Genomic DNA, 13,392 nt, shown 5'->3' with positions numbered 1-13,392 from the left:
CAGCTCTTTGGCCTAGAAATGGAGATAAGCACCAACCCCCAGAGTCGGACACAGCTGGACTTGATGTCAGGGGAAAACATTTACCTTTACCTTGTTGATTGTTAACTGTTGTGGATTGATGCTGTTGATCCTGTTTGTTGCATTGTTATGTTTTAATTGCACTGACACTGTTTGATAATTGTACCATGTACAATTGAGTCGCCTGTTAAGGGCTGAAAAATGCGGTATAGAAATAAAGCAAATAAATAAATAAATAAATATGCAGTAAATATGTCCTATAAGATGGCAAGTGTATCAGAATATGGATAAATTATTTGTTGTGGTTACTAGTTATAATAGTCACATTTATAGTGAGTTTATCATTTCCAGCTGGAATAACTGCACAACATTAAGTTTATGCATCAGGCTGTATGAGGTGTGTGTGTGTGTGTATTTCCCTTAAGGCAGCACTAGCTACCCATGGATTTGTGTTCTGTGACCTTTTATCTTCAACAGATTGCTCCCATAATAAGACCTGTATACTCCCTGGGCCTATGAAGGCTTCATAGTCCCTTACTCTTCTCCATTTGTCACTGACCTTTTATTGGCCCCTCTATAAATAAGTAAACAGTGTAATTGAACATAGGAATACGGAATAATGGATGAGGTCACTACCTCTGAGGATGCTTGCCATAGATGCAGGCGAAAGGTCAGGAGAGAATGCCTCTAGAACATGGCCATATAGACCGAAAAAACCTACAACAACCCTATTTGCTTAGTTTCCAACAGACCTCTGAGGATGCCTACCATAGTTGTGGGCGAAATGTCAGGAGAGATTGCTTCTGGAACATGGCCATACAGCTCAGAAAACTCACAGAAACCTTGAGACTTAATTAACCAACTATGAAAGCATCGTATTGTCGAAGGCTTTCATGGCTGGAGTCACTAGGTTCTTGTGGGTTTTTTCAGGCTATAGGGCCATGTTCTAGAGGCATTTCTCCTGATGTTTCACCTGCATCTATGGCAAGCATCCTCAGAGGTAGTGAGGTCTGTTGGAATTAGGGCAATGGGTTTATATATCTATGGAATGGCTGGGGCAAAGAGCTCTTCTCTGCTGAAGCTAGGTGTGAATGTTTCAACCGACCACCTTCATTAGCATTTGAAGGCCTGGCTGAGCCTGGGAAAATCTTTTGTTGAGAGGTGTTAAGATGTGCCTGGTTGTTTCCTCTCTGCTGTTTTGCTGTTGTAATTTTAGAGCTTTTTTAATACTGGTAGCCAGATTTTAGAGTATTAAAAAACTCTAAAATTACAACAGCAAAACAGCAGAGAGGAAACAACCAGGCACATCTTAACACCTCTCAACAAAAGATTTTCCCAGGCTCAGCCAGGCCTTCAAATGCTAATGAAGGTGGTCAGTTGAAACATTCACACCTAGCTCCAGCAGAGAAGAGCTCTGTGCCCCACCCCAGCCATTCCACAGATATATAAACCCATTGTCCTAATTCCAACAGACCTCACTACCTCTGAGGATGCTTGCCATAGATGCAGGCGAAACGTCAGGAGAAATGCCTCTAGAACATGACCCTATAGCCCGAAACAACCCACAAGAACCTTATGAAAGCATCTTCTATCTGATAAAGATTGGTATGTATTACTTACATCCTACTGCTCAGAAAGATCAGATCCATCACATGACAAACAACACTAACTGTACAAAAACAGCCTAGGAAATATATCAGAACTGCGCATTCACTTCCAGCCAAAAGACAGTAGTGCCCCACCATAGTTTTCAGAACATGCCCATGTTTGTGAACCAAGCTGAATGCATGTCACCGTATATTATGGCTGCAAAAAACTTTAAAGCCCCAAATACATTTGGACCAAGTGAGACAGACAAGTCCTGAATAGGTTTGGACCAAGCTAGGTGAGCCACACACGTTAAAAAGATGGAGGGATCTCTACTTTCTGGCATGAGAGGTATTTGCATGTGTAGACATGTCCAGAAGAAGTCTTCAAATTATTGTGCTAATATAAGTGTGGTAAAAGGATGAAATTATCAGATTGATGATTTTTTTTAAGAACGTTGCAAAAACTTCTAAAGCTTTCAAGACATTATATACAGCTATAGATCCAAACACAAAAGGAGGAATAATAAATGCATCCCTGAAAGGGATTTGCCAAATTTGGGGGATGGGATTTTGTACTGACCTAGTACAAATGAAATACTGAAAGGAGTAAAATTGTGAAACATAGCAGAAGCCGTTTCTGTGGAAGGGATTTATTTATTTCTGCACAATTTCTTCTCCTGCACATTCTACCCACGCAGCTTCTAGAAAATCTATTTTGCCTTGAATGCTGCATCATATACACATCACTGCACCCATAATACACATTTCAGTCTGCTTAAATGAAATGTCGAAGATACATTTACAAATGTATGTTTTCTGCCATATATATTTCTGAAATATCATGGTAGACTGTACTGCTAAAATAGGAGTTACGCTCTTTCATGTCATCTCGTCTTCTTTTTAGTCTTAATGGCCTTTATCTTTTCTTTTTGTCTCTTCATACTTATCCAAATAAAGAAATCCTTGTAAAATCTTACAGTTGGAAGCGTCACATACCGTCTTCTTTAATTTCCTATTATATTCCATAGCCTACAACACTGCATTGTGCAGCACAACTTGAATGGATTGTAATATTTCTATGTTAGAGGACAACAGCAAGATGAAGTATTCTGAAAATGGCATAACTACAATAATTATTAACTAGGGATAGGCGAAAATGAAGAAATGAATATACACAAGTTGAATCTTCCTAATCTGAAATTACCAGCACCAGAAGTGTTTCAGATTTTGGCTTGGTGGGCTGCATAGAAGTGGTGTAGTATGTACTATATTTGCAGGACTGAAGAGAGAGCTAGACTTGAAGAGGCAGGATTTGTGATGAGCACTAAATTTAAAATAGTGGGAGGCGTGGATTTGTGTTGAACGCTATACTTGAGTTCCCAACATTTCATACATCCTCAGTCTCTCACCAGCCTTGTGTCACATATGCAGAAAAAGTAGAAATGAACCAGATGCAAGGCTGGAGAGAGACTGAGGATCTGTGAAATGGTAGGAATCCAAGTGTAGCGCTCAATACAGATCCACATCTATTTCACAGATCCTTGCATCTCTCTCCAGCTTCACATCTTTCTCCAACATTGTGTTCATTTGCTAGTTGTGTTGTGTATGAGATATGAGGCTGGACAAAAACTGAGAGCCTCAAAGAGTGCCCCCCCCCCCCCACATAGTACTAGTACTTTATAGGACACTAGCCGTCCCTGCCTCGCGTTGCTGTGGCCCAGTCTGTGTATATGTGCTTTGTGTGAGTATATGTGTGTGTATATATTTGTGTATATGTGTATATATGTGTGTTTGCGTATATATGTGTGGTTTTGCACATGTGTTGTAATGGTTTTTTTTTTAAAAAAGGCTTTTAAAGTCTCTTCTGCTGTGTTTTTCAGTATTTTTTATGAGTGATGGTCACTCGTTGGCCTGATACATGCATTGTGTCCAAATTTGGTGTCAACCTGTCCAGTGGTTTTTGAGTTATGTTAATCCCACAAACGAACATTACATTTTTATTTATATAGATATCCAGGAAATCCACCAGCTGTCTTATAAATGAATGAGCCGGAGAACAACACTCAAGGTGGAAGAAGGAGGCTGCTGGCAAAAATCTTCAGACTTTGGATGATGTTGACTGGACAATGTGTTTTAACAAAGAGACACCAATGATATGTTTTTATTGTTCTTATTATGGTTTTATATTATACTAGCCATCCCCTGCCACGTGTTGCTGTGGCCCAGTCTGTGTTTATGTGTTTTGTGTGTATATGTATATATGTGTGTTTGCATACATATGTGGTTGTGCACATGCGTTGTAATGTTTTTGTTTTGTTTTTTTTGGCTTTTTAAGTCTCTTCTGCTGTGTTTTTCTGTGTTTTTATGAGTGATGGTCACTTGTTGGCGTGATAGATGTATTGTGTCCAAATTTAGTGTCAATTCGTCCAGCGGTTTTTGAGTTATGTTAATCCCACAAACAAACATTACATTGTATTGTCGAAGGCTTTCATGGCCGGAATCACTGGGTTGTTGTAGGTTTTTCTGGGCTATATGGCCATGTTCTGGAGGCAATTTTTCTCCTGACGTTTTGCCTGCATCTATGGCAAGCATCCTCAGAGGTAGTGAGGTCTGTTGGAAGTAGGAAAAATGGGTTTATATATCTGTGGAATGACCAGGGTGAGAGAAAGGACTTTTGTCTGCTGGGGCTAGGTGTGAATGTTTCAGTTTATCACCTTGATTAGCATTCAATGGCTTGGAAGTGCTTGGGGGGAATCTTTTGTTGAGAGTGATTTTATGTGCCTGTTTGTTTCCCCTCTGTTGTTTTGCTGTTGTAATTTTTGGCACTTCCAAGCCATTGAATGCTAATCAAGGTGATCAGCTGAAACATTCACACCTAGCCCCAGCAGACAAAAGTCCTTTGTCTCACCCTGGTCATTCCACAGATATATAAACCCATTTTTCCTACTTCCAACAGACCTCACTACCTCTGAGGATGCTTGCCGTAGATGCAGGCGAAACGTCAGGAGAAAAATTGCCTCCAGAACATGTCCATATAGCCCGGAAAAACCTACAACAACCCAAACATTACATTTTTATTTATATAAATGTTAATGTTTTTAATTGCATTCTATGGTATTGGGGGCATTGGATTGTTGCAGACTGTTAACCGCCTTGATTTGCTTGCGGGCAGAGAAAGATGGTATACAAATAAAGTAAGTAAATAAATAAATAAATTTGGCAGGTTTCTGATTTCAGATAAAGAGAGGCTAAACCTGTAGAAGTTATACATGATCGCTCTTTCTTTCTCATAATATTAGACCTGGGAAAATCCACTGAAGTTGAGTAGGGGTATCTTCAGGGAAAATGAATGAGGGAATTCATACAATACACAGCTGAATTAGCTACCATAATTGCCAACTGGACTAATTTAAAAGGATCAGAAGAAATCCAGGTGGCTACGGTAATCAATGACCTAGTCAATGTCTTCTCTCAGATATGAGAGGAAGTATGCTTTTGTCTATCAGGTGCTGTGAAATTTCAGAGGAGGGGCCAGAATGTTAGAGAAAGCGAGATGTGCAGAGGTGACACACACACACACAACAGAAACAAAACAAGATGCAAAAAATCAATAGCTCGATGATACATGAGCTTAAAGGTTCATCCACATAAAATCTCATTAAGCTTTCTAGGCAGGGGGCAGGATAGAAGCTCTATAGGGCGATACAAATTGGTATGCTGTGATTGCCTTTGCAAATAAGCAAAATGAGATGAATGGGCATCATATATCATTTTAGAATATTAGCCTAGCTAAGGTGCTTGGATGTTATCCATATCTGAATATCAACACTGGCAATAAAACTATCAAATGGTTCTTTTGGGACCTCCTTAGACTTGCAAAGCCCATCTGTGGTCACAGTCCATGAATATAAAATGGTGCCCACCCTAGATGGATGCATCTAGGGGAATATTTAGTTAGTGGGATTACATTCCGGATTCATTGGAGCAAAATGGAAGATTTAATTAAAATATTACTTGCTACAGTTCTTGACATGGTTGGGATGGCAGCCAAGGCTTCTTGCTGTTTAGGCAATGGAAGCAGCTTAACATATGACCGCCTTACCGTATAACTCCTTCCTTTCTGGCCTGTATTGAATTTTATTTCATGAGGCCAGATATACATTACCAAGTACCCACCAATGGCAAGGTATTCTAATATGAGTGATATTTTAATATGCAAAGGGATCTTGTTGCACCTTTGAGACCAGCTGAAAGAAATAAAATGTGGCATAACTATTTATAGATTTAGTCTACTTCCTCAGGTGCTTGGAGTGGCTTAGTACCAAGGAATGAGCTTTTATGGCAGATTATATGAATAGCCCGAGAAATGAAAAACAAAAGCATCTGAACATGAGGAAGAACTTCCTGACTGTGAGAGCTGTTCAGCTGTGGAACTCTCTGTCCCGGAGTGTGGTGGAGGCTCCTTATTTGGAGGCTTTTAAACAGAGGCTGCATGGCCATCTGTCGGGGATGCTTTGAATGCAATTTTCCTGCTTCTTGGCAGGGGGTTGGACTGGATGACCCATGAGGTCTCTTTCAACTCTATGATTCCATGAAAGGCTGTTCAAACTATCCATAAAAGGCCATTTCTAGATACTAGGCCACTTCAAGTATCTTAGGAAGAAGACCCAGGGTGCAGCCAGACAGCACCTAAAGTGTGCGCCCTCTCGCGTTTTCCCCTGGGGCCGCCAGACAACAGCTCAGAAAAAAACAAATTGTTTTGGCACAAAGCAGGAAACCCCTTCGGGATGGCTTTTCCCCCTGCTGGTGTAGATTTCTTAAACCATGAGTGACAGGTAGTTTCTATGTCAGTGGGGCAATCAATCCATTCTAGATTATAAAGAGCTATCCAAGTTGGTGAACGATTCTGGATAGCAACTTTAATGCTTGGACTCAAACACCACCAGGTGCCACCAGCAGCCTCTGGTGTGAGAAATCTGGAATGAGAGAGTCCTAGAAAGCCTCACATTCTTACCCAGCTGCCCCCATGAACTATAATCTACCATGCCTATAAAGCCCTAAACGGTTCCAGCCTAGCTTACCTGTCTGAACGTATCTCTCCTTATGAACCATCTAGGAACTTAAGATTGTCTAGGGAGGCCCTGCTCTTGATCCCACCTGCATCGCAAGCACGATTGGCGGGGACGAGGGACAGGGCCTTCTCAGTGGTGGCCCCCCCGGCTGTGGAACTCCTTCCCCAGGGATATTAGATTGTCCCTCTCCCTCCTGACTTTCTGAAAAAAGTAAAAACTTGGCTCTTTGGCCAAGCCTTTGAGAATGCAGCATAATAGATAACATTAAACTATGAATGATGAACATGGAATGGCCAGACGATGTTACTGGAAAACGATTTTAACAAGATGACTACATGTTTTAATGGTTTTGATATTGTTATGTTGACTGTTTTTAATCACACTTTTATGAATGCATGGCATCGAATCGTGCCAATCTGTAACCCGCCTTGAGTCATTGTATGGTTGAGAAAGGCAAACTATAAATGTTGTAAATAATAATAATAATAATAATAATAATAATAATAATAATGCTAAAATTTGATCTCTGATCTCTAAAATAAAAAACCTAACCCCAAAATTTCCACCATTTTAAAAGTCTAGATGAAATATTTGGCGAGGATTCATCAACCGATTGATAGTAGACCAAGGGTGAGCAGCATCTGGGGGATGCCTGTCACAACTGGCCCATACTTTTGTGTTCCCTGAAGCTTCCAACTAGTCCCCGAAATCCTCTATCTATCTATCTATCTATCTATCTATCTATCTATCTATCTATCGTTTTAGGGTAGGCATCCTCAAACTGTGGCTCTTCAGCTGTTTGGGCCTCCAACTCCTAGAATTGAACATGCTGGCTAGGGCAGTGGTTCTCAACCTGTGGATCCCCAGGTGTTTTGGCCTACAACTCCCAGAAATCCCAGCCAGAGTACCAGCTGTTAGGATTTCTGGGAATTGAAGTCCAAAACATCTGGGGACCCACAAGTTGAGAACCACTGGGTTAGAGTTTCTAGGAGTTTGATGCCATAAAAGCAAGAAGACCACTGTTTGAGGATGCCTCTTTAAGGGCATAGTTTTGAACAATTTTAGCCTGAAACCCATGTAGTAATCCAGGATTTTTTTGACTGGAAATTGTATAGGAGCCCTCTCTCTATATGTGTGAAAAATCATGAAAGCACTCCCACCTCACATACTCAGTCATGAACTTCTCTAAAAATCCTCAATTTCTCTTTATAGTGGTTCTCAAAATGATTGACAGGGAATGATGCAACTTTGCATTCAGTTGCCATTTTCAGCAGAAATACAGAGGAAAAATAAGAGATATCTGAGTTGATATGTGTGTATGTGTCAGAGGGATGAAACCCTGGGGGGCTCACAGGAAGAAACTGGTCCCCCCCACCTCCAGCATCCCACCTTACAATAGAGCTTGTGGCTGCCTAATATTCACACTGCAGAAATATCAGTCCCAACTTCCTTTTACTGAGACGAGGATAGTTTCGTATGTTTAAGTGAACAGAATCGCTGTCATTACAACCAGTTTCAGCCCTGAGCATTAAAACAAAGCAGCAGAGGTTTCATACAGAGTAAATGGATTGAGGGGAGTTGCAAATTCCACTTCTCAGTATTTTGCTCCAGGCACATCTCTCTCTTCCTGGCCTTCCTACCAGAATTGAGTCAGGAAAGGAGAAAAACGCCTGGAGCGATTGAGCTGGTATCAAGAGGACGCTTTGTGCTGCTGTTATTGTTTTGGCTTTGCTTTTTATTGAATGTTGCTTTTTTTTAAAGGGCCGATGATTAAAACAAACTGAACTGAACTAAACCATATGCAGGAAACATCTTGACACCGCGGAGCTTGTGAATTAGTGATCCGCCAGGTGGGACTGTATCACGTGTCCTGAAGAATGTCTGAGTCTGGTCTAAGTCTCTTACAGAGAAGATACAGCCAGGACTGTTAACAGCGGGCAAGCTTCCAGCATCCACGAGTTGTCCAATATTTATTTCACTAGGTGGCATTTCTTAATCTGGTGCCTTTTAGTTTTAGCTTTAACTTGTGTAAAAATGTTACCATCTGTCCTGAAAATGAAGCAGATGAGAAGTGGAAAAGCAAAGGCCAAGAAGAGTACTGCCAGGCAGTGAGTTAATTCATTCAGATGAAGTGATTTAAGAGGCAGCAGCTGGATTGGGCAAAGGAGGTCTGTTCAGCCGACCATCAGGGAGCAAGGAGGATGACATTTCTATCCACTCCCACCCGAGACAAAGAATTACATTAGAGGTCCTGTTTCTGATTGGCACAGCTTCACTCGCTCATGGAAGAGGTGTTTGGAAATGTCATCGGAAGCAACACCTGATCTGGCTCTAAGGATGTTATCACGTGGACTTTTAGAATCATTGAACCATAGTGTTGGAAGAGACCTCGTGGGCCATCCAGTCCAACCCCATTCTGCAAAGAAACAGGAAAATTGCATTCAAAGCATCCCTGTCAGATGGCCATCCAGCCTGTTTAAAAGCCTCCAAAGAAGGAGTCTTCACCACACTCTGGGGCAGAGAGTTCCCTGCAGAACAGCTCTCAGTTAGAAAGTTCTTCCTCATGTTCAGGTGGAATCTGAACATGAGGAAGGCCTTGTATGTTGGCCTTCCGATGTCTACGAACCGAAAGCTTCGTATTGTTCAGAATGCGGCAGCCAGGTTACTCACAAGAACGCCCATGAAATGCCATATAACACCAGTGCTGCAACATTTACATTGGCTTCCAACTGAGTGCCATGGTCTGTATAAGATGCTAGTTCTGACTTTTAAAACTCTTTACGGCCAGGGTCCATTGTACCTTAGGGACCGCCTCTCCTTCTCCCATCATCGGAGGTCACAACGACCAGCCCAACGTGACTTACTCCATATACCGGGTCCTAGAGAAGTGCACTTGGAAAGGACCAGATGCAGGGCTTTCTCTATTTCTGCCCCTGCCTTGTGGAATTCCTTGCCGCCCTACATGAGAGTCATGCGTGACTTAGGGCCTTTTACTCTCACACTTAAGACCTGGCTTTTTACTAGAGCATTTGACCTCTGTTGATTTTTAATTTTTGTATGTATGTATTTTATCTTTTGTAATTTAGCTGTAAATCGCCTGGAGCATTCTCGGATGGAGGGCGATTAATAAGTTATTAAATGATGATGATGATGATGATCTCCTTTCCTGTAATTTGAAGCCATTGTTCCGCCTCCTAGTCTCCAGGGCAGCAAAAAATGAGCTTGCTCCCTCCTCCCTATGACTTCATTAATAAGTGGGGAAATGTCATTTCTTGATGGGAATTACTATTATGCATAATAATAATAATAATAATAGTACACTTTATTTATAACCCGCTACCATCTCCCCAAAGGGGACTCGGTGCGGCTAACATGAGGCCAAGCCCAAAATAATACAACACAAAGTAACAAAATACATCATAACAAAATATAATATATAAAAATTAAAATATAAAATAACAAAATCAACAATATAAAACAGCATATTAAAACCAGACACGGAGGGCGGGCCAAATATGTGAGGTGAAATGTTAAATAAGTTAAAACCCTGGATGAGATAGGGATAAAAGTGCATTTGTAGGAAAGGAGCCCAACAGGGAGGAACCATGGGATTTAGCCATTTTAGGGAGCGGGGGGGGGGGGGGGGGGAGATGCTTGTGATATCCTTGTGATAATCTCAAACCACTTCTGCAGGGCCGCCCCTGCGCAGTCCACCCAGCTTCGGTTTGCTGAAGTGGTTCTTGCTGCGATACTACCCTCCCAGTGCAGAATAATAGAGAAGGTTATTCAAGCCAGACAGGGAAACTTGGGTGTGAGGGGAAGGGACGGAAGTTGGGGGCAAGCTGGGGTGTATATACTCTGTGGAATTAATGTAGTTTGTTACCACTATTAGCAGCCCTCCTCAGAAGCAAGCCCTCCTCCTCCTCTTCCCCTCCTCCTTCCCCGCAAAACAGTAAATCCGCGTAAATTGAACCGCGAACTAGCGAGGGAACATTGTACTGAATTCCAGCCAAAGAAGATTTACTAAATTATATCCAGCAGGTTATCTGTCTCCTATAGCAGCCTTTTGTTAGTATTGTTTGTGGAGTACAGAATTTATTTATTATTATTTAGAAGTTTTCTATACCGGCCTTCTCACCTCAACGAGGGACTCAGTCGGTTTACAGCACATAAGAAACTACAGTAATATATAGGTACAACAAAGTGCAATGTCATTAAATATTAAAATAGTACACTGAAATACAATAAAAACATCATCATCACAATTACCTAAGCCAAGTCGTCAATCCAGTCATAGTCATAGTCATACTCAGTCACAGTTCATCACAGTTCAGCACAAGGAAGGAGGTTATAGGTTCAATCCTCAAATGCCACATTCCAGAGCCAGGTCTTTAGTAGTTTCCTGAATGTCAGGAGGGAGGGGGCAGATCTGATCTCTAGTGGGAGGGAGTTCCAAAGCCGGGGGGCCACCACTGAGAAGGCCCTGTCCCTCGTCCCCACCAACCGTGACTGCGAGGGTTGGTGGGACCGAGAGCAGGGCCCCTCCAGAAGATCTTAATAGCCTTGATGGTTCATAGGGGAGAATCCGTTCGGAGAGGTAAACTGGGCCGGAGTTGTTTAGAATAAGCTGCCCAGTCTTGATAAATGCACTTTATAACCCCGTGAACTTGTTTGAACAAAAATATAGGGATCAGGAACAATAACACAGTTTCCTCATTGTTGCTGAAGCTGCGGTTTCTTTCCTCATTATCCTCAAAAACCCAAGAAGGCTGGAGTTTTTGCATCCACAGCTAAAATGGGAACAGCATTCCCGATAGCAAGAGTCCAAAGAGAGGGAAGCATATAATCAAGAAAAATAACTGCGGGAAAAGATAACTTATTTTAATTACCTTCAGAATTATACAGGGATTTGCTCTGGTGTACATTATAATCCCATTGCTTTGCAGAGTCCGCAGACGCAGAGCCAGCTTGAATTCCTCCTTCTTGCTATTTTCAGAAACCCGGTATTTGATGTAACTATTCCCAGCAAAGCTAAGGGAAGTGTGTCCTGAAATAACCATTTGGAGAACAGACATAGGCTTTTATTTTTCCATTGTGAAATAAAAGACAGGAGATTATCCTACTGCTTGCCAAGAAAAAAAAAGTTAATTAAGGAAGATGCATGGTTAACAAGGCTGATAAGGCAGAATCTTTTTTTTAAAAAAAACCAAGCTCATCTTCGGCAGATTAAAGCCCTGTCTCGGTTGTACATGCACCTTACGTTAAGGGAGATTAATTCACTAATAAGTGGGGAAATGTTGTTTCTTGATAGGAATTACTATTATGCATAAAATGAGATTGAACTACTTGTAGCAAGCTAAACAGATAACAACAAAATTATTATTCATTAGTTATCACTTTTTGCATACAGGAGACTGGGCCTATGCAATTTGTGGACCACCAATTCAAATATAGTACAGTAACAAGGGTATAGTTTTAGAAAGGGTTTTCTTCCTCCACAAAAGCATTTCTTCCTCGATAAAAATTCTGCTTCCCCCCACAACTGACCTTTTCTTTTAGTTACCAAATTTCCAGCAGTGCATTCACCAAAAGCATGAGCATAATGCAGTCTAAATTGTTGAAAATAGCAACCTTCTTAAGCTTCCACTAGTTATTTGTTATGTATATAATTCAGATTGCTTATTGTATTATAAACATAGGTATTGGTTTGCAGTTTTCCTTAACTCTTTTGTTGTGGGAGGGGTTGCAGACCATGTGATCAGAACTGGGATTGCTCAGGACTCAGACCCCATTTTAGAAACAGCTCAGTTTAGACTTCAGTAGGAATCGATGTATGCCTCAGACATCAGTAGGAGCTGTATCCTCTAAAAGTCCGTAGGAACAGAATGCTGTACAGAAGCCATTAGACTCCTTTGGACTTTCAGACTAGACAGAGACTCTATTAGACTCTCAGAACAAAAAGATGCTTTGGACTGTGGACTGCTGATGATGAGAAAGATGTCCTGTGTTACCTACACAGAAAAACTACTTCAAATCTACTTGTAAGTGGATTGATAAGCAAAGTATCTGTATGCTGAATACATGAAGTTTGTGAGTAAACCAACTATGTTACTTTTAGAGAAGTCTACTTATTTTTGTCTCTTGAGAGCATGATTTAAACTCAAATATATTTCACAGGAGAGTAGGTGTTTTTGGACAACTAAAAGAATACTTCTAAAACTCTGTGTGTTTTTGTGCATTGGCATATCTTTGTCCCTAACAGTTCAAAGACATATCAGTTTAACAGCTGAGAAACCCAATTGCCTTGCATAAATGCCATTTCCCCAAAAGGTTATGACTCTTAACAGGTCATGCTTTTACCAAGAGGTTATGACATCATTTTCAAAAAGGTTATGACTTCTAACAAGGTCATGACTTTCCAAATATCATAAAACCTTCAAAAGGTTATGGAGATTTCCATTTTCCAAAATAAATATCCAATGCCAAGCAGGCAGATACCACAGGACTGCAAATACAGCAAATATGGATTCTGTGAAGGGTTTTCAAGCTTTTACTTTCATAAATGCTAAAAATAAAACAATGCAATGTAGAGATTCAGGAGATCCATACTTTAGGACCTAGATCTGAAGCTATTTGATTCTCCTTAGTAGAGATAAAAAGTGGGATATTAATAATAATAACAATAATAATTCTCTTTTGCCTGTTTACTGTCT

The 13,392-nt window shown here is 40.9% G+C and overlaps 1 protein-coding gene across 7 annotated transcripts in view; it reads right to left on the bottom strand.

Moving 5' to 3' along the window:
- The window catches only part of FAT3 (FAT atypical cadherin 3), a 695,104-nt gene that overhangs the window by 24,954 nt on the left and 656,758 nt on the right, over positions 1-13,392 (bottom strand). For all 7 annotated transcript variants that reach the window (XM_060771117.2, XM_060771116.2, XM_060771120.2 and 4 more), the window contains one exon: positions 11,569-11,726. In XM_060771117.2, the coding sequence (XP_060627100.2) occupies positions 11,569-11,726 (158 nt within the window). The remainder of the gene's footprint in view (positions 1-11,568; positions 11,727-13,392) is intronic.

Source organism: Anolis sagrei, chromosome 3, assembly GCF_037176765.1.
Source record: "Anolis sagrei isolate rAnoSag1 chromosome 3, rAnoSag1.mat, whole genome shotgun sequence".
Taxonomy (NCBI): Eukaryota; Metazoa; Chordata; class Lepidosauria; order Squamata; family Dactyloidae; genus Anolis; species Anolis sagrei.
Note: the sequence above shows the minus strand (reverse complement) of the source record. Positions and strands in the feature narration are given on the sequence as shown.